Genomic DNA, 25,463 nt, shown 5'->3' with positions numbered 1-25,463 from the left:
TATTATTATCTCCTATCTCTCTGGTAGCAGCTAAGTAACCAAACTTGCTATTTTCTGGACTTCTTTCTCTCTTCCCTCCCCGACCAGGCAAGGCATAAGTGAAATAAAAAAGAAATCTCTATGTACTTTTCCCTTCATCTCCAAAGACACTTCAACATAAGTTTAAGCAGCTAAGAAGGGGTTAAGATACTTCAGATATACAGTTAAGAATCTATCTTTGTGTAACAAGTATATTCCTTTTACTCTCACACTGGAGAAGAACATAAAAGCAGGAAGTTTGTAAGCAGTGTGGCCATCTACTCTGGGTAGCCTTCCAGACAAGTATCATCTAATCACAAGTTAGTAGACCCCTATGTCCTTTAAGAACATTCAGGAAACAACCTACTCTGCAAATTTAGCTTTTCTTTATGATGAGCTATTTAAAAATTACTGCTTTTTTTAAACTGCCTTTTCTAACATTTCCTCCTCTGGATGCTATTTGTGTGTTCCTAAGAAATACTTAAGAGCTTAGATTTCACAAGTCTTACACAGACTCAATGAGTTTTATGATTTGAAGATATAACTTGAAGGCACACAGTGTGACCAGGAATAAGCCACCTTACCTATAAATACTTATCTTAATACATATGCAGTAGCAAATTATTTTGTCTACATCAAATTGAATACGTTATGACATTTTAAAAGATATGGGAATAGAGTCTTCTTTTGTGCTGGTACTATGGAGCCTGAGCACCATCCCTTAGCTCTTTTGCTCAAGGATAATGAGTACCACATGTGCCACAGCCTCACTTTCAGCTTTTTGCTGGTTGACTGGAAATGAAAGTTACAGACTTTCCTGTGCAGGCCGGCTTAGAGCAATGATCTTCAGACCTCAGCTTCGGCCTCTTGAGCAGTGTGAGCTAACAGCACCCAGTTACTGCAATTCTTTTTGCAAGAAACTTGGTAATAAGAACAGATTCAACGGGCTGGGAAAGTGGCTCAGTGGTAGAATGCTTGCCTTGCATGCATGCGGACTTGGGTTCAGTTCCTCGGCATCACATAAGCAAAAAAATTCCTGGAAGGGGTCCTATGGCTCAAGTGGTAGAGCGCTAGCCTTGAGCTAAAGAGCTGAGGTACAGCACCCTGGCCTAGAGTTCAGGCCCCATAACTGACCAAACAAACAAACAAAAAAGAACAAACTCAACAGTCAAGAGTCCTAGGCTTGGGGCTGGGAAGGTGACTCAGTGTGTAGAGTGCTTGCCTTGCAAGCATGAGGCCCTGGGTTTGATTCCTCAGTACCACAAAAGCATAAAAAGGCAGAAGTGGCCCTGTGGTTCAAGTGGTAGAGCTCTAGACTTGAGCTAAAGAGCTGAGGGAGAGTGCCCAGGCCCAGAGTTCAGGCCCCACAACAGACAAAAGAGTCCTAGGCTTCTTGAATTCAAGCCATTGCTTGTCAGATGTCTAACTGCAAGGAGATTACTTAATCTCAGTTTTCTTTGTTTACTGGGGACATTTCCCATCCCAGAGAAGCTTTTGTAGCAATGAATGGAGGTAACTTACTAAGCATTCATTTAGCCTATCTATCATAACTGTTCTTTTGATGAGATGCTCTTTAAATTTCCTTGTACTTCCTACAAGCTGTGCTAGCCTCCAGGGATTAAAAGTGGAAAGCAAGATTATGGCTAAAAGTGATTGTCCATCTATGTACCTTTTTTCTTTAGGAGAAAGGGTGTTGTAGGGCTTGAACTCAGGGTCCCTGTTGCTGGGCTTCTCACTCTACCACTGAGCCACAGCTCCACTTGTGGGTTTTTCTTTCTTTAGTAGTTGACTGGAGATAAGAGCCTCAGTTTCTGCCTGAGCGAGCTTCACACTGTGACCCTCAGAAATCAGCCTCCCGAGGTGTTTAGGATGGAGGCCAGGGCCACGGGTGCCCGGCTTGCACCTTACATGTTCTTTTCAGTCGTAACAACTTAATTGACAAGACAGGCCTGGATTTCAGAAGACGATTCTGAACAGAAACTACATTTCAAGTTTCGCTACTGGCCAATGAAGGAGCCTGATTCGGTCCTCAGGTAAAGGCAAAATGGCCAACACAGCAACGACAGCAATTCCACAACCTCCCAACCAGCCTACAACAGGACTCAGCGACAGCAGCTCGGCCTGGGCGCTGCCAGTCCCACCGGCCGGAGGAACTCATGGGAGAGGAAAGGAAAAAAGGCTCAGCTCACCCATCTCCCGACCCCAGGGAGCTGGCGGAGCCCTGACCTGACTGCGAGCCTGCGCCCCGCCGGGCCGGGCCTGGCGCCAGGACCACCGCCGGCCCCGCATCCCCGCCGGCCCCGCATCCCCGCCGGGCCGGGCCTGGCGTCAGGACCACCGCCGGCCCCGCATCCCCGCCGGGCCGGGCCTGGCGTCAGGACCACCGCCGGCCCCGCATCCCCGCCGGGCCGGGCCTGGCGCCAGGACCACCGCCGGCCCCGCATCCCCGCATCCCCGCATCCCCGCCGGGCAGGCCTGGCGCCAGGACCACCGCCGGCCCCGCATCCCCGCATCCCCGCAGGGAAGGCCTGGCGTCAGGACCACCGCCGGCCCCGCATCCCCGCATCCCCGCAGGGAAGGCCTGGCGTCAGGACCACCGCCGGCCCCGCATCCCCGCCGGGCAGGCCTGGCGTCAGGACCACCGCCGGCCCCGCATCCCCGCCGGCCCCGCATCCCCGCCGGGCCGGGCCTGGCGTCAGGACTACCGCCGGCCCCGCATCCCCGCATCCCCGCCGGGCCGGGCCTGGCGTCAGGACCACCGCCGGCCCCGCATCCCCGCATCCCCGCATCCCCGCCGGGCCTGGCGTCAGGACCACCGCCGGCCCCGCATCCCCGCCGCGCCGGCGGCCTCGGCCAGACCGGGGAGCCGCGGCGGCTCGGCCGTGCCCTTTAGTGACCTCTGCCCGGGGCTGGGGCCGGCGGCTCCGAGGCGGAGGGGCCCGGTTCCCGGCCCGGCCCCCGGGGCCGCGGCGCCCTCCACCTGCCCTTGCCGGGCGCAGCCACCGCCCGGCGCGGTACCGGACCCGGCTCCGACCCTCCGGCCGGGCCCGGGCCCCGTCCCGCCGCCGACACGCACGCAGCGGCGGGCGGCCCGCTACTCACCGGCCGCGCGGCGGACGGCGCACTTCCCGGGGCGCCCCTCGGGGGCGGGCGGCGGGCAGGGCAGACACAGCGCAGGGTTCGGAGGCCGTCCGGCGCCCGCCGGGCTCTGCGGCTCGGCTCCCCCGCTCGGCTGCCCCGCTCGCCTCCCGCGCGGTCCCGGCCCACGGCTGAGGACGCAACGGTCGGACGCCGCCGGGAGCACAGCGTCCCGCCCCTTTCGGCAGGAACCGCCCACTTCCGGTAGCCCGCTGCGGGGCGCGCGCAGCTGCACGCCTGTTTTGACAGCTTCAGGCCGTCGGAAGTAGATGCGAGCAGGTGTCGCGAGAGTTGCCGCGCGCCACCTCGCGGGGGCCGAAGCTATGGCGGGCCTGGGAGCCGAGGCGGAGCGGGAGCCGCTCTTAGGCCCCCTCGCAGCCGGAAGCAGGTGAGCGGGCGCCGGCGTCCGTGCCCGGTCCCCCGGCGCCCCTCGCCCTCCCGCACGGTCTAGACGGGCTGCTCGCCGCCGCCGAGAGCCGCCCGGCGTGGGGCCGCGGGAGCGCCGCGCAGCCCGGGCCTCCGGCTCGGCGGTGGCCGCGAGCGGTCGGGGAGCGCCGCGCCCGCGTGCGGGGTCACAGCAGCCTGGCCGACGGGGCGTTGGACGTCTGCAGTGGCCTGAGTCCGCACGGACCCCGGGGGGATGCCGTGAGCGGGGAGCGCGCGCCCGGGGCCCCGACGCGGGATCCGCCCGGGCGCGTGCGCGGAGCCGCGGGGCCGCCGGGACGCCGCGGGGGGCCGCTCCCGGGCCGAAGCCCACGGCTCGCCGCCGCGCGCCGGGGACGCGCACCCGAGACCCGAGCAGCTCGGGCCGAGTCTGGAGACCGGCGTTCAGAGCCGGCCCCGCAAGCCCGGGAGACGCTTCTCCGATTAGAGGCGCTGTGCCTCACGCCTGGCCCAGGCGCTCAGGGACCGCGCCCGCGCCCGAGCTCACGTCCCAGGACCAGCAAAGTAAAAAGAAACGTAATGCGTGGGAGGGTTAGGGTCACAGAAGGCAGGTGGCGGGGGCGCTTCTTTTTGGACAGTCCCACCCCTCCCTGGCCTTCTCCCAGTTATGACTTGTTTTGTGTGTGTGCCTTAAAGTGAGACCAGACAGGATCGAACGGTTCTTCTTTTTTTTTGTTGCCAGTCCTGGGGCTTGAACTCAGGACCTGGACACTGTCCCTGAGCTTTTTTCACGCAAGATTAGTGCTTTTCCACAGCGCCACTCCCGGCTTTTTCTGTGTCTGGTACTGAGGAATGGAACCCAGGGCTTCATGCATGCTGGGCAATCACTCTACCTCTGAGGCACCTTCCCAGATTGTCCTTTCTTTATAAAGCCATCTTGTGTCTTTCAAGTATTGTATACAATGACACACAAATGCAATCTGTGAAAACGTTTAAAAAAAATCTTACTCAGAGATGAACTAGTGTAGCAGAAAAGAACGTATTATTGATGAGCCTGTCATATGGTTTATCCCGTGCCAGTCCTGGGGCTTGCACTCAGGGCCTAGGCACTGTCTCAGAGCTTTTGTACTCAAAGCTAGCTCTCTGCCACTTGAGCTGCAGTGCCACTGTCAGCTTTTTGGTGGCTACTTGGAGATAAGAATCTTTCCTGCCTGAGCTGGCTTTGAACCATGATCTTCATTTCTCAGCCTCCTTGGTAGTTAGGATTACAGCCTGAGCCAGGAGTTACCAGCTTCATTTTAATGACTTCAGAGAAGAAAAAATTACTACTATATAAAAATGCTTTAAACATTTATATTCAACCTTATAAATTTAAGGTGCTTAGAAACAAAAGTGTTTCAGACTTTGGATTTTCCCAATTTTGGAATATATGAAGATAATTCTAGACAATATATATATATTTTTTGGTGGTGGTGGTCATGGGGCTCAAACTCTGGGCCTGGGTGCAGTGCTTGAGTTCTTCAACTCAAGGCTTATGCTCTACCACTTGAGCCACAGTGCCACTTCCAGTTTTCTGATGGTTAATTGGAGATAAGAATCTCATGGACTTTCCTGCTTGGGCTGTCTTTGAACTGTGATCCTCAGATCTCAGCCTCCTGACTTGCTAGAATTACAAGTGTGAGCCACTGACCTGGCTACATTTGTGTTTTGACTACTTGTCATGTAAGAGCAGGTGTAGAACTTTCCACTTAGAGTATTATTACTCAAAAAGTTTCATATTTTAGTGTATTTTGGATTTTCAATTATTGATGCTCACCTGTATTACCTTTTTCTTCTTTGTATCTAGAGAATGGGATGTTACAGAAACTGAAGAACACTATAAGAGCCGGTGGAGATCTATTAGGGTTCTATATCTTACTATGTTTCTCAGCAGTGTAGGTAAGTTTTAGAATTACACATTTAAAAAATTATAAAATATTCTTTACTCATTTAATACCTAGTTCCGTAGTACTAAATATATTAACATTGCTATATAATCTATAAAACCTTTCATCTCTCAAAACTGAAACATTATAATCAAATTAACTCCTTACTTCCTCCTTTCCCAACCCTGGCAAACACTATCCTACTTTCCATTTCTATGAATTTGACCACAAAAATGGAATCACAGGGGCTGGGAAGGTAGCTCAGTGGTAGAGTGCTTGCCTTGCATGCCTGAGGCCCTGGGTTTGATTCCTCAGCACCACATAAGCAAAAAGAAAAAAAAAAAAATGGAATCACAAATCTTTTACTTTTTTGTGACTAGCTCATATCATTTCACATAATGTCCTCAAAGTTTACCAGTGTTAGAATTTCCTTTATAAAGCTAAATAGTAGTACACTGTATTCATGATCCATCCATTAGGCCACTGCTTTTGTTAATAAGTATAAACCACCACACAACTACTTTGTAAAATGCAGTGAAATAGGACCTAGCTTGCTCCTCAAAAAGATGTTTCTTCTGGCAAATATCCACCTTAATGGTTACATCCTTAAGTTATTCTCCCAAGAACTTCTTTTATTAAGGAGCCAGTGTGATGTGTGTTTGCTACCTTTTCTGGTAACTTGTTAATGACCAACTGATCTGATCTGAGAGTTACTGTCCTGTGAAGTGATACCATCTAGCTTCCTGTCACTTCTCCTGGGAGCAGCGGCTTGGCTTCTGTCTGCTGTCAGATCTAGACTATGGCTTCTGTCCTGTTTTTGTTTGGGCAGTATTTGAGTTTGAACTCCAGACCTAGAGGAGTCTACATGCCTAGTCATTGCTAGGCACTGTGCGGCAGGAGCCATGCCTCTAGTCCTTTTTGCTATTTTTCCAGTAGGGATTCACATTTTGTTTGGACTGGCCAGGATTACAATGCTGCTGTGTATGCTTCCCATGAAGCTGGAAGGAGTCATAGAGCACCATTTTCAGTTTTTTACTGTTCACATGGGATCTTGAGAACATTTTGCCTGCTCTGTCCTTGAACTTCAGTCATCCCAGTCTTGGCCTTCTAAGTAACTAGGATAAAAGTATGAGCCTCTGCACTGGCTTTTAATTTTTTAATTTTTATTTTTTTGTTGGTCATGGGGCTTGAACTCAGTGCCTGGATGCTATCCCAGAGTTCTTTATGCTCAAGGGTAGGGTTCTACTACTTTGAGCCACAGTGCCATTTCTGGTTTTCTGGTGGTTAATTGGAGATAAGAGTCTCACAGACTTTCCTGCCCAGGCTGGCTTTGAATCATGATCCTCAGATCCCAGGCTTCTAAGTAGCTAGGATTATAATAGTCATGAGCCACCAGGGCCTGGCTTAGTATATTAGTCTTTATAGAGTTTTTTTTTTTAATTGTGAAAATACCATACAGAGGGGTTACAATTACATGGGCAAGATAATGAGTACATTTCTTATCAAGCATTGTTGCCTCCTCCTTTGTTTCCCCTTCCCATCCCCCCGCCCCCCCCTTGCCCCTCGCCAAAGTTGTAAAGTTCGTTTTTCAACATAAGGATGTGTACATCTCATGGGTCCACCTGTATCCCTATTTAAACGATTTGTTTTTTCCCTTCCCCTCCACAAATTATACCAACATCAAATACAGTGAAAGCAGGGGTTATACCGTGGGGGAGGGACATACAAAGCAACAAAGAAATCATCTTATAAATATGTTAGAAACAATTGCATGAAAGCAAAAACATCTGAATACTTATCTTGGGGTTCATTTCACCTAACATCAACTTATCTGACCTTTTCTGCTGTTTTGTATTTGGTATTTTCTTCTATTAACTAAAATCTTTTTCTTTATAAGTTAGGCAATTTGTATGTGTGTATTTATAGGTTCACAATATTTTAAAATATACTTTAAAAAATCGTATCTATAGTAGCAATTCTATTGTCATAACTAATGAAATTTTCCCTATCACAGGGTTTTCTATTGTGATAATGTCAATATGGCCATACCTCCACAAGGTTTGTGCATTTCAGTCTGTTCTTCTCTTAAGTGACTGTAGTAGAGTTAACTCTTACATAGGTAAGCATCTTAGAGAGTTTCGTTAATGTTCTGTAGTTTATACTAGAATAACAGATAATTTCTCAAAAGAAACAGTAGAATGGTTAGCATATACTTTATTGTGTAAATAATAATATTGATATAAAAGTGTGTTGCTCATAGAATTCACAAACTTTATAGACCATGATAATGATAATTTGCCTTGTGAAGGTTAAAATGTGTGTGACTTTTTATTTATAAGTCACTTTTACATCCCATTATTACCAATTCCTAATAAAAAGGAAACTAAACTAGAAATAGTCCAAACTCCCAAAATGCACAGGTGATATTTATGCAGAATCATTTCATGTTTTTCCCATATAATTAATTTGGGTTCTCAGAAAAGATTGTGAAAGCCAGGTGCCTGAGGCTCATATCTGTCATCCTGGCTACTCAGGAGGCTGAGATCTGAGGATCATGGTCCAAAGCCAGCCCGGACAGAAAAGTCCGTGAGACTCTATCTCCAGTTAACTGCCAGAAAACTGCAAGTGGAGCTGTGGCTTAAAGTGGCACTAACCTTGAGTAAAAATGCTTAGGGACAGTACCCAGGCTCTGAGTTCAAGCCCCATGACAGACAAAAAAAAAAAAAATTGTTAAAAAAGAATAATATGTATTTGCCTCTTGCTATTCTAGCAGATTGGTTTTTAGGACCCACAAAGGGTACCAAAATCTGCGTATGCCCAGGTCCTTTGTATAAAATGATGCAGTGTCTGCATGTGGTCTACTTACATCTTTCATGTGCTTCACATGTAATACCTAGTACAGTGTTAATATATAAATATTAACCAAATTGTGTTTTAGAGGATAATGACAAGAAAAACAGCCTGTTTATGTTTAATATAGTTTTTAGCCCTTACTTTAGGTGGCATACACATCGTGTTTAACATTGTAGTTCTTTCCATCTTTTAACTTCAATGCTTTAATGACATTGCTCTTCTGGCTTTTCTCCTAACTCTAATTTGTTTTTTTTCTTTTTGAGGTGGGGGTGTGGTTCCTGGGGCTTGAACTTAGGTCCTAGGCACTGTCCCTGAGCTTTTGTGCTCAAGGCTACCTTTTATTTATTCTTGAAGCCTTTGCTCTAGTGTCACCTCCTCGTAAAAGCTTTTTCTGACTGCCCTTCACCTCAGTTTGGGGGTTTCTGTATATAATTGGCCACCTTTATCCTCTGATTATACATTTGTGATTCATCTACAGATTGAAAATATTTGCAAAAGGAAAAAAAATCTTCTGTACAAATTGTACATAGACTGATTTTTCCTTGTTATTCCATCTACTTGCATAGCCTTTGTGTTGTATTAGGCATTATAATAAAGGGCTGAGAATGTGTAGGGGGTGTACATAGATTATATACAAATACATTTCATATAAGGGACTTACAGATCTGCTAATTTTGATATCTTCAGGAGTCCTACAACTTTTGTACCCTATGGATAACAAGAGACAACTTTATTTCCATGTCTTTGTAATCATTAATACTTACCATGGAATGTTGTAACATTCCATGTTGTATGTTTAGAGTTTACTTAACTTACCCTAGTAGTTAGTATAATTAGATTGTTTCAACAAAAGTACTAGAAAGATTTGCTGATAGGAATGCAAACAGTACAGTTTGATAGTTTCTTACCTAGCTAATTATAGTTTTTCTCCATGATGTAGCAATCTGTTGTCCAAATGATTTGAAAGCTTATATCCACATAAAAATGTACATATAAATGTTTACAGTTGTCTTATAATTGTCAAAAGGCAAAGTCCTTTCTTGGATAACAGTTCCTAAAACATTGTACTTTTCTCTGCAGATTGATCAGACAGCTGATGCAAGTTTTTTGGGCTGGGTTATTGCTTCATTTAGTCTTGGCCAAATGGTAGCTTCACCTTTATTTGGTTTATGGTCTAATTATAGGCCAAGAAGAGAACCTCTTATTGTTTCCATCTTTATTTCGGTGGCAGCCAATTGCCTGTATGCATATGTCCATGTCCCAGCTGCCCACAATAAATACTACATGTTGATGGCTCGGGCACTGATGGGTTTCGGAGCAGGTAATGTATTTGCATGTACTTGTTGTGTTCAGTTCACATTCATCCTAACTTTTATGGCCCTCTCCTCTTACTTCTTTCCTTCTCAGTTTTCTTTTAATCATAATGTCTCTGTTCCCTGTTGGTCTCTCTTTTGTTCTCATGGTTCTTCATCCTTCAAGACATTAAGTTCTAATTCTTACATGGAGCCATCTCAGGCCATCTTCCCCCTTAGTAGAGCTTTAACTTGTCTATTTCTGGCATTTACTTATAGTCTTCTGTTCTTTTCATTCTTGCTCATAAATTAGACAATAAGCCTTTTGTAGTTAAGAGACAGTTTTTGATACTTTTAAGCAGTCTTTTGAAGATACTTTTAGAGTTTGTTAATTGTTATTTCTTTGTGTGTATATGTGTGTTGGTCTTGGGGCTTGAACTCAGGGTCTTGGCCCTCTGAGCTTCTTGTGCTCAAAGTTGGAGCTCTACCACTTGAGCTTCTGCTCCACTTCTGGCTTTTTTGGATGGTTAATTGTAGTTTCATGGACTTTTCCGCCTGGGCTGGCTTTGAACCTCAATCCTGAGATCTCAGCCTTCTGAGTAACTGGGATGACAGGCATGAACCACCAGTGTTTGACATTCAGCATTGGCTTAAATGGTAGAGTGCTGGCCAAGCAAGCAACATGCATGCATCCGAGCCCCCAGTGTAGGTAGGCTATTAAAAAAGTTGTTGGGGCTGGGAAGGTGGCTCAGTGGTAGAGCGCTTGCCTTGCATGCCTGAGGCCCTGGGTTCCATTCCTCAGCACCACATAAGCAAAAAGAAAAAAGCTGGAAGTGGCGCTGTGGCTCAAGTGGTAGAGAGCTAGCTTTGAGCTGAAGAGCTGAGGGACAGTGCCCTGGCCCAGAGTTCAAGCCCCACGACCGGACCCAAAAAAAAAAAAAAAAAAAAAAAAAGTTGTCACAGTCATTTGTTTGCTTTCTCAGTAAATACAGTTTTCTGATGAAAACAGCTTGATAGCTTTAATTTTTAAAATTCTTTTAAAAAATGAAAATATTGTCATTGAAAAAAGTTTTTATTTTAGAAAAAATACTATATTCATTAATTTGTCCAATAAAGATATCTTACATTATTTGTATGATCATAAAGAGGAAACGGGCTGGGAAGGTGGCTCAGTGGTAGAGTGCTTGCCTTGCATGTATAAGGCCCTGGGTTCAATTACTCAGCACCACATAGACAGAAAAAGCTGGAAGTAGCTCTGTGACTCAAGTGGTAAAATGCTCACCTTGAGCTGAAGGATAGCGCCCAGGCCCAGAGTTCAGGCCCATGACCCACAAAAAAAAAATAAAAATAAAGAGGAAACAGTAGTGTTAGCCAATATTTTTTTCATGCTTAAAACCAAATTACATTGAATTTTATAAATTGAAAGATTTTTTTTTTTTACTGTAGATTATTGTATTTCTCTATAGGGAATGTAGCAGTTGTCAGATCATATATTGCTGGTGCTACTTCTCTTGAGGAGAGAACGGGGTCCATGGCAAATACAAGTACATGCCAAGCACTAGGCTTCATTCTAGGGCCAGGTAGGTGTCTCAAATTAGTATTTCTTAGGTTTGAATGAGGAAAACCATTGAGGTTAAAATGTTAAATGTAACCCAAGTATAAAAACCTGTGAATAATGAGAATGTGTGTGTGTGTGTGTATGTACGTGTGTGCGTGCGCACGCACGAATTTGAAAGATACAAATTACAGGAGATAAAATCTTTTGTATACATGAATATCAGTATCTCAACTTTTTCCATTGGCTCTGTTGAGAATGTATAATGGTGTTATTTCCAGTTCTGTGATGTCTTTTGCATATATTTGGCCTGTGCCTCCCATATTCATCTGTGTACATTTCAATTAGTTTTTCAGACCTGTTTTGTACTCATTGGAGAAAAGGGTGTGACATGGGATACAATTAAGCTGCAGATAAACATGTATACAGCACCGGTTTTACTTGGTGCCTTCCTGGGAATTTTAAATATTATTCTGATTATTACTATTTTAAGGTAAGTAGGTGGATATGGTAAGCTTCTTTGGTAGATTGTGAAATGTAGTAAGTTATGTCATTATTGAAGGATAACCCCATGAAGTTTCTTAGCTGTTGTGCTCAAGGCTGGTGCTCTACCACTTTAGCCACAGCTCCACATCTCATTTAGTTAAAAATTAATGATTGCTTAATTATAGATAAGAGTTTCCCAAGTCAGGATATTAGTGGCTCATGTCCCGTAATCCTAACTACTCAGGAGGCTGAGCAAAAAATTCAGCAGCAACAGCACCCTGGCACTGAGTTCAAGCCTGGTAACCAAAAAAGAAAAGTTTCTCAGACTTTCCTGCTTGGCCTGGCTTTGAACTGCAATTCTAGATATCAGCCTCTTGAGTAGCAAGGATTGCAGACATGAGCCACTAGAGTAAGCGTTGGTCTTGATTTACTGTGTGTTTTGAGTAGGACAATGGGATGAAAGCAACATTTTTATTTTATTTTTTGCCAGTCTTGGGGCTCGAACTCAGGGCACTGTTCCTGAGCATCTTTTTTTTTGCTCAAGGCTTTTATTCTACCACCTGAGGCATAGCACCACTTCCAGCTTTTTCTGTGTATGCAGTATTGAGGAATTGAACCCAAGGCTTCATGCATGCTAGGCAAACACTCTTTAACACTAAGCCACATTCCCAGCCCCATGAAAGCAGCATTTCAAGTAGACTAAAGGCTTAGTATCTCCCTTACATATCCAGGTTACTTGTATCTTTTATGTATATTAGAAGTTTCAACAACTAGGAAAGTTTTGTCACTTTGTGTGTTTTTTGTTTTGTTTTTCCTGTCCTGGCCTGGGCAGTGTCCTTAAACTTCTTGTACTCAAGGCTAGTGCACTTCTGAGTAGTTTATTGGAAATAAGAGTTTCTGGGACTTTCCTGCCTGGGCTGGCTTCAAACCACAATCATTAGTTCTCAGCCTCCTGAATAGCTAAGGTTACAGGCAGGAGCCATGGGCTTCTGGCCAGTTTGTGTCACTTCAGAGTGCTTTATCGAATTGAAAGGCCATAAGGAAGAAAACATGCCTGGGCCAGCCAATAACAAAAATGGGTGCCTAGCTAAAAAAGTATCCTGAAATCAAAAGAGTTGGGGCATGCCTGAAGTGGTAGCATTAGCAAGTACAAGGCTTGGATTAAAACCTCACTACTGGGGGGAATATATATATTCTTTTATTTTTTTAAGTTCATAAGTTAAATTCATACTAGTAGTAATGTCAGAAGCTATTAAACTATATTAGAATGTGGAAAAATGCTAGTAATAAACCATTTGTTTTATATTAAGTATGGTATAAATACAATATTTCCTTAAAAATTAACTTACATTAGTTATATATAGAGATTTCCACACATTTATAATATGTTATATTTTTCTTTTTAAGAGAACATCGTGTGAATGACTCAGGACAACAGTGTAAAAATACTAATTTTGAGGAAGGTACTGTTAGCCTGTTGACATTATTGAAATGTGTGTAATTATTCTGTCTGATGTTTATTTAGATTTGGCATCTGAGGACAAACAGTGGGCATGGGGAACATGTTCAAGGGTGAAAAGTAAATGGTTTTTAAAAGAAACTTGCACTTATCAGTTATTTGGTGTTCATAATTGGAAAATTACAGTCAGTCATTGCTAAAAATTTATTGGGCCAAGCATACCTGTGGTTCACACTTGTAATGCCAGCTATACAGAAGGCAGAAGTAATAGGGCCTGCATTTAAGACTGTCTTTGAAAAACACAAGGGCTGGAGTGTAGAGCACCTTCCTAGTAACTTGGGAGGCCCTGAGTTCAAATCCATAGTACTGCCTCCCCACGCAAAAAAAAATTAACTTGTCTTATTTTCAGGGATCCACTACCCTAGAACCTTTGAGATCTTTGCTTTTTTTTTTGGTCGTGGGGCTTGAACTCTGGGCCTGGGTGCTGTCCCTGAACTCTCCAGCTCAAAGCTAGCACTCTACCACTTGAGCCACAGCACCACTTCCAGTTTTCTGGCAGTTTATTAGCGAGAAATGTTTCACGGATTTTCCTGCTCGAGCTGGCTTTGAACCATGATCCTCAGATCTCAGCCTCCTGAGTAGCTGGATGACATGAGCCACCCGTGCCTGTCCTTTTAGATCTTTGGAGTGCAGTAACTTTGTTCCAAGTGTATCTTTTCTATTTCAAGCAGTTCTTAATATCCTTAATTATAATAATAAATATTAAATTAGTTGAAATAGAATCTTGCAAACTTTTTTTTTTGGGGGGGGAGGGGGAAGTCTGGTTGTGGGGCCTGAACTCTGGGCCTGGATGCTGTCCCTCTCAGCTCTTCAGCTCAAGGCTAGCGCTCTACCACTTGAGCCACAGCGCCACTTCCAGCTTTTTTCTTTTTGCTTATGTGGTGATGAGGAATCGAGCCCAGCGCCTCATACATGCAAAGCAAGTGCTCTACCACTGAGCCACCTTCCCAGCAGAATCTTGCATACTTTTTATTTTATTTTTTTTGTTGGTTGTAGGGCCTGAACTCTGGGCCTGGGTGCTGCCCCTCAGCTCTTCAGCTCAAGGCAAGCACTCTACCACTGAGCCACCTTCCCAGCCCCTAAATCTTGTTACTTTTAAACTTTGAAACCTAAAAGTGCCAGGCACCCTTGACTCATACTTATAATCCTAACTACTCAGGAAGCTGAGATCTGAGGATCATAGTTTGCAGCCAGCCTAGTCAGGAAAGTCCATGAGACCTTTAATCTCCAGTTAACTACCAAAAAAAGCCAGAAATGGAGCTGTAGCTCAAATAGTAGAAGACCAAGCCTTGAGCACAAAAGTTCAGGGACAGTGCCCAGGTCCTAAATTCAAGTCCCAGGATTGGCATACACACTAAAAAAAGAAACCTCAAAGTGATTGTTTATTCACAGAATTTGTGAGAAATTTCCATACTATCTTAGCATCATGAGAAAAATGATATATGTTTTTTTCTTCTTTTTTCTTATAGCAAGTACAGATGAACCTCACATTCTCCAAAGAAATATTGATCAAGTTGCAGTTGTGGCCACTAATGTCCTGTTTTTTGTGGTTCTATTTATTTTTGCCCTTTTTGAAACGTAAGTTTTACTTACCCAAATCAGATTGTTAACCTGTTTCTAAATCTGCTGTTATTTATGTAGATATATAAAGCATATTTTTATTGATATGATATTGAAAGCATAAATTGTATTATAATGTAATTAGCTTTAGGTGACATAATTTCTTATGTATATTGGACTCAATCTGAAAATTTTAGCTCTATTTAAATTCTGATTCTGAAAAGAAAAAAACAAGTGTATTACAAAATTAATAACCTTGTGAAGGCTTCATTACCTTTATCAGATAGCCCTTTGATTTATTTTAAAAATACAGAAGTGCATTCTTATTATAAAAACCCCAAATATTACACTTCGACATCCATAACTTTCTGTGGAAGTAACCACTGCCAGATCTTCAGTTTATTTTTTTCAAACACGTGTTTTGCAACTGTTACACTTACATAGACTATGATATCATTTGGACAATTCGCTTACCAACATATTGTAGCACTTTTATGTATTTTTCAGAATTATTAAAGTATTAAGTGCTTCAGCTTACCTTATTTTGGGGGTAATGGTTTATTGTTCAAAAGTACACATAACATAAAATTTCCATTTTAAGTATCAATCTAATTCAGTGGAATTAGATACAGGTACAGTGTGGTACAACTATGACCCACATACATTTCCAGAACATTTTCATCTTCCCCAACAGAAGGTCCATATCCATTCAATAATGATCCACCCCACCTCTGCCTTGCCCACAGCCCTGCTGACCTGTGTCCAGCCTGCTGCTTCTATATATATACTATGCCTATGCAAGTACCACATACAAATTGTATCATACCGGATTTTTCTTTGGTGTCTGCTTTATTTCACTTATCATGTTTTTAAGTTTCATCCTGTTATTATATATATCAGAATTTCCTAACTAGGGCAGGTAATATTTCATAGTAAGTATAAACCTTTTTTTTTGTTGTTTTTTGGGTTGTTTTTTTTTTTTTTTTGTCGGTTGTGGGCCTGAATTCTGGTCCTGGGCGCTGTCCCTCAGCTCTTCAGCTCAAGGCTAGCACTCTACCACTTGAGCCACAGTGCCACTTCCGGCTTTTTCTGCTTATGTGGTGCTGAAGAATCGAACCCAGGGCCTCATGCATGCAAGGCAAGCACTCTCCCACTGAGCCACCTTCCCAGCCCTAAACCACTTTTTTATTTGACCATTTATTTGTTAACACTTTGGTGGTTTTCACTTTTGACTATTTTCAAGAATGCTGTTCTAACATTCGAGTCTTGTCTTTTAATTCTTTTTTTTTTTTTTTTTCTAGTCCTGGGGCTTGAACTCGGCCTGAGCTGTCCCTGAGCTTATTTTGCTCAAGGCTAGCACTCTACCACTTGAGTGAGCCACAGCGCCTCTTCTGGCTTTTCCTGTATATGTTACTAAGGAACCCACAGCTTCATGTGTGCTAGGCAAGCACTCTAAGCCACTAAACCACATTCCTAGCTCTTTAATTATTTTTGTACATATACATAGAAGTGGAATTTCTAGATCATACGCTAGTGCTATCTTTAAGTGTTTTGTTTTGTTTTGTGGTCATGGGGCTTAAACTCAGGGCCTAAACACTGTCTCTGAGCTTTTTTGCTCAAGGCTAGTGCTCTACCACTTACAGCCACAATGTCATTTCTGGCTTTTTAGTAAGCTAATTGGAGGTAAGATTCTCATGGTCTTTTTTGCCCAGGCTAGCTTTGAACTATGATCCTCAGCCTCCTGAGCAGAATTAAAGCATGAGACCCTGACACCTAGCAAATGTTTTATCTCCAGCCTAGCTTCTCAGGAGGCTAAGATCTGAGGATTGTGGTTTAAATCCAGCCCAGGCAGGAAAGTCGATGAGACTCATCTCTAATTAGCCACCAGAAAACTGGAAGTGGTGCTGTGGCGCCAAGTGATAGAGCACTAGCCATGAGCAAAAGATCTCAGGGACAGAGCCCAGGCCCAAAGTTCAAGCCCCACAACTGACCAAAAAAAAAAAGGACTCTAAGCACTAATATTTTTCCCCCAGAAGATCCCATCTGTTTCTTTGGGCTTTTTTTTTTTTTTTTTCTTATTTTTGTTTCCTGACTAGCACTCCAACTCAGAACCTGATGCTTTGCTCATTGGATGGCACTCTACCAACTGAGCTATGACTCCAATCCAAGGTATTTTTTTTTATTTTGCTAGTCCTGGGGCTTGACTTCAGGGCCTGGCCAATGTCCCTGAGCTGCTTTTGCTCAAGGCTAGCAAGTTACCACTTGAACCACAGTGCCATTTCCAGCTTCTTCTGTGTATGTGGTAACCAATCGAGGGCTTCATTTATGCTAGGCAAGCCCTCTACCACAAAACCACATTCCTAGCCTCCAAGGTATTTTCTTTTCTCAAATTGAAGACTTACCTTTTTTTCCCCAAAACTACCTCACAGTTCCCATTCACCTTGATTTATTATACTAGCGTGGATGGACCAGTAAAGAGTTGAAAATAGTGGATGGAAATAAATATCTAGTTTTTTAAAAGGTAATCTGCAGTATTGCTAGCCACAGTGCCACTTCCAGTTTTTGAGTGGGCTCACAGGGACTTTTCTGCCCAGGCTGGCTCTGAACTGTGATCTTCAGATCTCAGCCTCCTGAGTAGCCAGGAGTACAGGCATGAGCCCTTGCATCTGGCTTTTTCTTTTTAAAGAATATCTTAAATAGGGCTGGGAAGGTGGCTCAGTAGTAGAGCGCTTGCCTTGCATGCATGAGGCCCTGGGTTCGATTCCTCAGTACCACGTAAGCCGGAAAAAAAAAGCCGGAAGTGGCACTGTGGCTCAAATGGTAGAGTGCTTGCCTTGAGCTGAAGAGCTGAGGGACAGTGCCCAGGCCCAGAGTTCAGGCCCCACGACTGGACCCAAAAAAAAAAAAAAAAAAAAAAAGAATATTTTAAATAAAATTTCCATTTTTGGGCTAGGTACTGGTGTAATCCTGGCTATTAGAAAGCTGGAAGTAGAGTTGTGGCTCAAGTGTTAGGGTGCTAGCCTTCCATAAAAGAAGCTCAGGGACAGCATCCAGGCCCTGAGTTCAAGCCCCAGGATGGGCACCAGAAAATAAAAATGATTTCATTTTGTAGCTATTTAACAGAAGATGGCAGAATAGAGGGGAAAAAAAAACTCTGTCAAGGAAGGAGACAATCATATAAAGGAAAAGAGAGTGAGGGAGAAAAATATACACATTCAAAGATAGGGATAAGAGACAAAAAAAATTCAATAGATTCTATTAACATTAATGCATTATTGCATTGAAAAGAGATGAGTTCGAAGTGTATTTACTTTAGAAAAGTTTAGCAGCATGTTTATTATTTATATTACTTTTGAATAGTCGTACAAAGGAGTTACCATTTATAAGCACAACACATCTTGATATCACCCTTTCAACCTTTTCCCCTAGTACATGGGAATTTCGGTGAAAACAATCTGCTGGCTAAGAGAAGCCGTGCTGAGCAGCTAGAAACAGGCTCACTTCCTTAACAGGGAGAACAAAGCCTACCACAGAGGGGCTCTCAGAAATACCGAAACCATTCTGATTTGAAAAGATGGTAGCTTTTAAAATTTACTTTTGCCTTGAGTATAAGGGACCTCAGGGACTGCCCAAGCAGAGTTCAAAATAGGCCATTGTCACTGTTAGATGTAAATCCTCAAATGGGTAGGCATTATTCATCTTTATACTCAATTTTAAGTCACAGAATTTAATAAGATAATAATTTATTTTTTGTTTTTCTTAGGATACTGACTCCTTTGACCATGGATATGTACGGCTGGACCCAGGAGCAGGCTGTGCTGTATGGTGGAATAATACTTGCTGCTCTTGGAGTTGAAGCAGTTGTTATTTTCATGGGAGTTAAATTACTTTCAAAAACGTAAGTTAAAATGCTTTTGGATTTGTTTCAGATCTATAGTTTATTTTGGGTGTGTGTGTGTGTGTGTGTGTGTGCACGTGCATGTGCACGTGACAGTCCTGGGGCTTGGGCACTGTCCCTGAGCTGCTTTTTGTGCTCAAGGTTAGTGCTCTACCACTTGAGCCACAGTTCCACTTCTGGCTTTTGTGTGTGTGATTAATTAGAGAAGAGTCTCATGGATGTTTCTGCACGTGAGTCCCTGACCCCAGATCAAATCTATATTTAAAAAAAAATATGAAATAAAGCTAACATTGTAAATGTATTAAAAATAATTTAAAGCTTTTCCTTTATGTATGTTTCAGTCCTTGAAAGTTTATAACCATTGCTGCCATCCTAGCTGCTCAGGAGACTGAGTTTTGAGGATTGAGGTTTGAAGCCAGCCTAGGCAGGAAAGTCCATGAGGCTCTCACCTCCAGTTAACCACTAGAAAAACAGAGTGGAGCTGTGGCTCAAAGTGGTAGAGCACTAATCGAGCACAACAGCTCAGGGACAGTGCCTAGCCATCAAGTTCAATTACAAAAAAAAAAAAAGGAAGTTTGCAGAGGGAGGTGTATTTATTGAGATTACATGCCATTCATATATTCCGTAGCATGTCTTTGATAAAGCAAAGTATCTTAAATAGGGAATACTTGTCTCATATCTTTTATATTTTATGTTTCTCTCTCTTTCTTTTTTTTTTTTTTGGCCAGTCCCTGAGCTTCTTTTGCTCAAGGTTAGCACTCCACTACTTGAGCCACAGTACCACTTCCGGGCTTTTTCTGTTTAAATGGTACTGAGGAATGGAACCCAGGGCTTCATAGGCAAGCACTCTATCACTAAGCCACATTCCTAGCCCCTTATGGTTCTTGAAAAGCATTTCTAAAATAATGTCCTTGTATATGGTAATATATGCTTTGCAACCACTGTGTTAAATTTGACGATTCTGGTTAAGATTACCAAACTGAAATTATAATAGACACTTGTACCCCAGCTACTTGGGAGCAGTAGGCCTGCCCTCCTGGGTTAATGGGGTCCTGTGTCAAAAAAACAAAACAATGACTGGACGCTTGTCATCCTAGCTACTCAGGAGGCTGAGATTTGAGGATCGTGGTTCAAAGCCAGCCTGGGCAGGAGAGACCATGAGACCCTTATCTCCACTAAACCACTAGAAAACTGGAAGTGGTGCTGTGGCTGAAGTGGTAGTGCTCGTCTTGAGCTAAAGAGCACAGTGACAGGCCCAAGCCCAGAGTTCAAGCCCCATGACCAACCAAAAAAAAAAAAAAAGAAGCCAGCCCAGGTAGGAAAGTCCGTGAGGCTCTTATCTCCAGCTAAACTGGAAATGGCTTTGTGGCTAGAAGTGTTAGAGTTTGAGCCTTGAGTACAAAGCTCAGGACAGCACTCAGGCCCTGAATTCAAGTCCTGTGAGCAACAACAACAAAAAAAGGCAATACAAAAGATTACTCAATTACTCCAGAGGTAAGAGACAAGGATGGTCATGAGTTCCTGACCAGCCTAAGCTACGAAGATGCTGTCTTATAAAATTACTGAACTTACTCTAGAACTTTAAAGTTTTCAATTTATAAACACTTTATCATCATCATGACAAAGTTAAATTCTGAGGAGGTGACTGTGAAGCAGAGAACTGCTTCAAGTAGGACTTGGGGGTATATGGCCCAAGTAGTAGAGAACTTGTCTAGCAAGAGCAGGGCCCTGGGTTCATTCCCAAGCACTAACTATAAGAGAATGTCAACTCCTAGATTATAAAACTAGTATATTTCAGTTCAGTCTCATGTCTTTTCATTTTTGTTACTGGCAATGGAACCCACAGCCTCATATTTACTAACAAACATACTACCACTGTGCTACATCCTTACCTTTTTAGGAGAGGCACCATGGGGTTTGACTTCGATTCGCAATTGCTAAGCAGGCAGTGTAATACATTAGCCATGGCTCCGGTCTTTTTGCTCCGGCTGTTTTTGAGATAGTATTTTGCTTTTTGCTCAGGCCAGCCTGGATCATGATCCTGTTTTCACTTCCCACTATGGCTGAGGGACAGTTGATGTTTACCATCATCCTAGCTATTGGTTATGAACTTTTTGCTTGGGCTGGACTTGAATCCCCTCTGCCTCCTAAGTAGCTAGGATTACTGGTGTGAGACATTGTACTGGTCCCTTTTTTTGGGGTGGGGGGAGGCGGTTGAGGGACTGTCATTTGTAGCACAGGGTAGCCTGGAACTCAGTGTGTAGCCAGGGTTCATCCTATACATTTGCCCTGCTCTCTTAGTTCTTTTTCTGGTGTTCACATTTTTTTTTTTTTTTGGCCGTGGGTCTTTAACTCTGGGCTTGGTATCCCTGTGCTCTTCAGCTTAAGGCAAGTGCTCTACCAGTTGAGCTGCAACACCACTTCCGGTTTTCTGGTGGTTAATTGGAGATAAAGAGTCTCACAGACTTTCCTGTCCAGGCTGGCTTTGAACTGCGTTTCTCAGATCTCAGCCTCCTGAGTAGCTAGGATGACAGGCATGGGCCACTGGCACCTGGTTTTTTTGTTTTAACATTGTCACACTTGACCAGTTTTTAAAAATCAGCTTAGCCCCTTTTTTTCTTAGCTAACAGTCATGACCTAAGATATATATTTTGTTTCTTGATATAAAAAGAAATTAACTAAGTTGGGCACTGGTGGCTCATGCCTTAATTCTAGCTACTCAGGAGGCTGAGATCTGAGAATCTCAGTTCAAAGCCAGCCTGGGCAGGAAAGTCTGTGATACTCTTATCGCCAATTAACCAGAAGTGCTATGGCTCAAGTGGTAGAGCACTTGCCTTGAGCTGAAGAACTTAGGGACAGCACCACCCCGAGTTCAAGCCCCATGACCAACCAACCAATAAATAAATCAATTAGTGATTTTTCAGAGAGACTCAGGTTTTGTTTTCATTGTTTGGCACTGTCTGTGTAGCCCAGGCTGGTCTCAAAATCCTGTGTAGCCAGGCTGGCCCAATCCTCCTGTCTCAGTCTCCTAAATACACTGTAATTACAGGTGTGTACCATTATGCTAGGAATTGAACTCAGGGCCTGTGCATGCTACATTGCCTACTACTGAGCTATGTCCATAGCCTTTGGGCTTTTTTTTTAAATAATTATTTATTTTGAGACAGTGTCAATTATGTTGCTCAGGCCAGCCTTGAACTCTGATCCTCCTGCCTCTCCCTACCTAGATGTTGGGATTATAGGTATGCACCATCACAAGTGGCTTTGGTTGCTTTTAGTAGGGAATTATATTTAACATTCACTGGGAAACAGGGAGGAAAAAGGTGACATTGTCCAAAAAGAAATGTACTCTTTACCTGACTTTTATAACTGCAACCCCTCTGTATATCACCTTTATAATAACTATTAGAAAGCACTTGTGTTGTGATTATGTATATGTATCAAACAAGTTATTTTTTAAGCTACAAAAGTAATAGAGCTGTTATATTATTTCATTTAAAAATTGGTTTTTGTTCTTGAACAGGATTGGAGAGCGTGCTGTTCTACTGGGAGGACTCACAGTTGTACTGGCAGGCTTCCTTATCCTGTTACCTTGGGGAAGTCAATTGCCTAAAATACAATGGGAAGGTACAGCCATACATTTCTGACATTAACCCGTTATTTGGTCTTGTTATTATGTAAACTAACAAGTTGTTCATTGTACGGTTTTGTTTTTACAGATTTACATAATAATTCAGTTCCTAATACTACCTTTGGGGAAACTATTATTGGTCTTTGGAAATCTGCCAGCGAACGTCAGAATGAACCACCAACTGGCTGCCCCGTTGAGCAAGCCTGGTGCCTGTATACCCCGGTGATCCATCTGGCCCAGCTCCTCACCTCAGCTGGGCTGCTGGGCATAGGCTACCCAGCCTGCAATGTCATGTCGTACACACTGTATTCGAAAATCATAGGACCCAGACCTCAGGTACCCTTTTCCTGAAAGTTGAGAAGTTATGTGAAGTAGACTTGTAGAACTTACATTTCTTGCTACCATCCTCTATTTTTTTTACACAGACAGAGGATTTTTTTTTGGTCTGAGACCAGAACTCAAATTCTGGGTTATCCGATGCTTTTGCTCGTGCTCATTGGCGGGTAATCTATAACCTGAGCCAAGCCTCCAGTCCCCAGGCAGAGGGATTTTTTTAATCATGTTTAGCATTTTAAAGTTGAAAACCAACCTTGTTTTTGAGACAAGCTCTTGCTGTCGTCCAGGCTAGCTAGGAACTTGCTGTGGAGTCTCGCTGACCTCCACCTCTCCCCTTCATCAACCTCCCTGGTGCCAGGAATACAGGAAAAATAATTTTTGCAGTGCTTGCATGATAATGCATACTGGATACAACTTAAACGTGTGTTGAACTCAGTGATCCTGAGCTTAAAGTCATTTTCACTGAATTTTGTTCTGGGGCTTGAGCTCTGGGCTGAGCACTGTCCCTGAGCTTCTTTTGCTCAAGGCTAGCGCTCTCCCACTTGAGCCACAGACCTCTTCTGCTTTTTTCAGTTTATGTGGTCTGAGGAATGGAACCCAGGGCTTCATGCATGCTAGGCAAGCATGCTCTCACTGAGCCACCTTCCCACTCTGTCCTTGAATTATTTTTCTTTGACTGTGATATAGGCTTACGTACTCACTGAAGTGTTTGAAGTAGGGTCTTGCTATGTAATCCAGGTTGGCCTGGAACTCATCATCCTCCTGCCTCAGACTCTTGAGTGCTAGGACTGCAGACACCTGGCTTTGAAATACGTTTTTTATTGAGAGGCATTTTGTCTTAAATAGTATAGAAAAAGTGATTATGTTAGCCAGTTTGATAATAGCAGCATTAAACTAACTAAACTCTTAATACTTTTCTGTCCCTTCTCCCCAACCCCACCGGATAACCAGGGTGTGTACATGGGCTGGCTAACAGCTTCTGGAAGCGGAGCAAGGATTCTTGGGCCTGTGTTCATCAGCCACGTGTATACTTACTTGGGACCACGATGGGCATTCAGCCTTGTGTGCGGAATAGTGGTACTCACCATCACCCTCCTGGGAGTGGTATACAAAAGACTTGTTGCCTTTTCTGTGAGGCATGGGGGGATTCAAGAGTAAGCCAAGAGTTGGGTGCCAGTGGCTCACACCTATAACCCTTAGCTGCTCAAGAGGCTGAGATCTGAGGATTGCAGTTCAAAGCCAGCCCTGGCAGCAAAGTCTGTCAGACTCTTATCTCCAATTAACCACCAGAAAACCGGAAGTGGCGCTGTGGCTCAAGTGGTAGAGCGCTAGCTTTGAGCTGAAGAGCTCCAGGGATAGTGCCCAAGCCCAGAGTTCAAGCTCCACGACTGACAAAAAAAAAAAAAGTAAGCCAAGATAGGGAAAAGCACTTGCTGTGTGGCCTTTCCTAGTTGTAAGTCTGCTAGACAAACTCTGTGCCAGTCTGCAGATATTGCATTTTGAAATACAAAACGTAAAGCAGCAGAAGCCTATGGCTGGTGCCTGTAATCCTACCCATGAGGCTTAGATAGGAGGGCCACAATTTGAAGACAAGCCTGGGATGTGAACTCTTCATCTCCAGTTAGCCAGCCAAGTTAGAAGTGGAACTGTGGCTCAAGTAAGTCAAGCACTAGCCTTAAGCAAAAAAAAAAAAAAAAGCATTACTTAGAGCCTGAGTTCAAGCTCCTGGACTAGCACAAATTAAGTAAGATGGAGGTTAAATTCGGGGTCTTGTGCGCAGGCGCTCTACTACTTAAGCCATGCTTGGATCCTCTTTTGCTTCTGGTGTTTTTCAAATAGAGGCTTGCATTACCCCCGGGCTGACCTAGACAGGGATTCTATTTTTCCTCCCTTACTGTACGATGCTGAGATGTTTAAGTGATTGAAATGGGGCATCTCTCAAACTCACTTGGGCTGGCCTCAAAGAGCAGTTTTCCTGATCTCAGCCTACAGAGTAGGGAGGATGACAGGCATAATCTACTGTGCCCTGACACATTAGGGTTTTTGTTTTCATTTTACCAACTCTGATAACAGTAATGATTCTCTTGGTTTAATTTTGCATTTCCTCACCATTAATGAGATTATACTGTTTCTGTATTTTTTATCATATGGATTTCTTCCTTTCAAACTATCCACTACCTTCTCCATTTTTCTATTAGGCTTTTAAAAAATTAAATATGCAACTTATTTGCTTAGGCAAAACCCTTCCCAAAAAATTGCTCAGGAATGGTGATTGTATACTTGCCTACTTAATAGAAATAGTTCCAAAACCTTCTGGTATACACACCATCAGAAATATTAGGCTGTCCTATTTAAGTAACATCACTTTCAGAATACTTAATATTTAATTAACAAAACTAAAATTTTAAATTAATGTAATTTAAAAGCAATTTTTAGTACTTCAAAATATTTATTGAATCAAAAGATAAACATATTTATCATTTTTTACAAAGTACATTGCAAACATGTTTCATCAGACACTGGTGCTACAAAAATAAATACAAAATATATACGTTAATTAAAACAAATGTACATTATTTACACACCCAAAAATGCCAAAACTATTGCCCATTTTGTCCATGACTCTGAATACATCTGAAAAATGGGGAAGCCAATAAAAAAGCACAGCATATCACACATCATTTATATTTTTGCTTTAAAGACTTGTTTGAGGAACTGGGAATGTGGCTTAGTGGTAGAGTGCTTGTCTAGAACGCATGAAGCCCTGGGTATCACATAAACTGAAAAAGCTGGAAGTGGCACTGTGGCTCAAGTGGTAGAGTGCTAGTCTTGAGCTAAAGAAGCTCAGGGATAGTGCCCAGGCCCTGA

General features: G+C 43.4%; 2 protein-coding genes across 9 annotated transcripts in view; one reads left to right on the top strand and one right to left on the bottom strand.

Moving 5' to 3' along the window:
- Abhd18 (abhydrolase domain containing 18) overlaps window positions 1-3,344 on the bottom strand; it is a 32,109-nt gene extending 28,765 nt beyond the window's left edge. Inside the window, exon 1 of one of the 4 annotated variants that reach the window (XM_070022077.1) lies at window positions 3,121-3,344. The gene's annotated coding sequence lies outside the window, so the exon portion shown is untranslated. Of the gene's footprint in view, window positions 1-1,687; window positions 1,800-3,120 lie in introns of those variants that run through there. The other 3 variants (XM_070022073.1, XM_070022075.1, XM_070022074.1) reach the window with 3 other exon arrangements.
- Window positions 3,345-3,437: 93 nt separating this feature from the next.
- Window positions 3,438-25,266, top strand: Mfsd8 (major facilitator superfamily domain containing 8). Of its 5 annotated transcripts, none has more exons than XM_070022067.1 (12): window positions 3,438-3,544; window positions 5,387-5,478; window positions 7,480-7,523; window positions 9,399-9,639; window positions 11,077-11,190; window positions 11,514-11,658; window positions 13,059-13,114; window positions 14,640-14,748; window positions 18,494-18,628; window positions 22,152-22,255; window positions 22,348-22,595; window positions 23,547-25,266. In XM_070022067.1, the coding sequence occupies exons 1-12, from the start codon at window positions 3,480-3,482 to the stop codon at window positions 23,751-23,753; spliced, it is 1,560 nt and encodes a 519-aa protein (XP_069878168.1). In that variant the 5' UTR covers window positions 3,438-3,479; the 3' UTR covers window positions 23,754-25,266. The 5 variants fall into 5 exon arrangements, with proteins under 5 accessions (XP_069878168.1, XP_069878170.1, XP_069878171.1 ...); XM_070022069.1 differs by having other exon boundaries at window positions 7,480-7,584; window positions 9,550-9,639; XM_070022071.1 differs by lacking the exon at window positions 3,438-3,544 and adding an exon at window positions 4,045-4,104.
- Window positions 25,267-25,463: the final 197 nt, after the last annotated feature.

The sequence above is a fragment of the Dipodomys merriami genome, unplaced genomic scaffold (assembly GCF_024711535.1).
Source record: "Dipodomys merriami isolate MVZ:Mamm:240054 unplaced genomic scaffold, mDipMer1.0.p SCAF_15, whole genome shotgun sequence".
In the NCBI taxonomy this organism is placed as follows: Eukaryota; Metazoa; Chordata; class Mammalia; order Rodentia; family Heteromyidae; genus Dipodomys; species Dipodomys merriami.
Note: the sequence above shows the minus strand (reverse complement) of the source record. Positions and strands in the feature narration are given on the sequence as shown.

Excerpts from the sequence above, each read along its gene's own strand:
- Mfsd8 (XM_070022067.1), top strand. The coding sequence starts at position 3,480 with ATGGCGGGCCTGGGAGCCGAGGCGGAGCGGGAGCCGCTCTTAGGCCCC. Across the intron at positions 11,659-13,058 it reads CTGATTATTACTATTTTAAG|AGAACATCGTGTGAATGACT; the intron begins GTAAGTAGGTGG and ends TTTCTTTTTAAG. Across the intron at positions 13,115-14,639 it reads AAATACTAATTTTGAGGAAG|CAAGTACAGATGAACCTCAC; the intron begins GTACTGTTAGCC and ends TTTTTCTTATAG.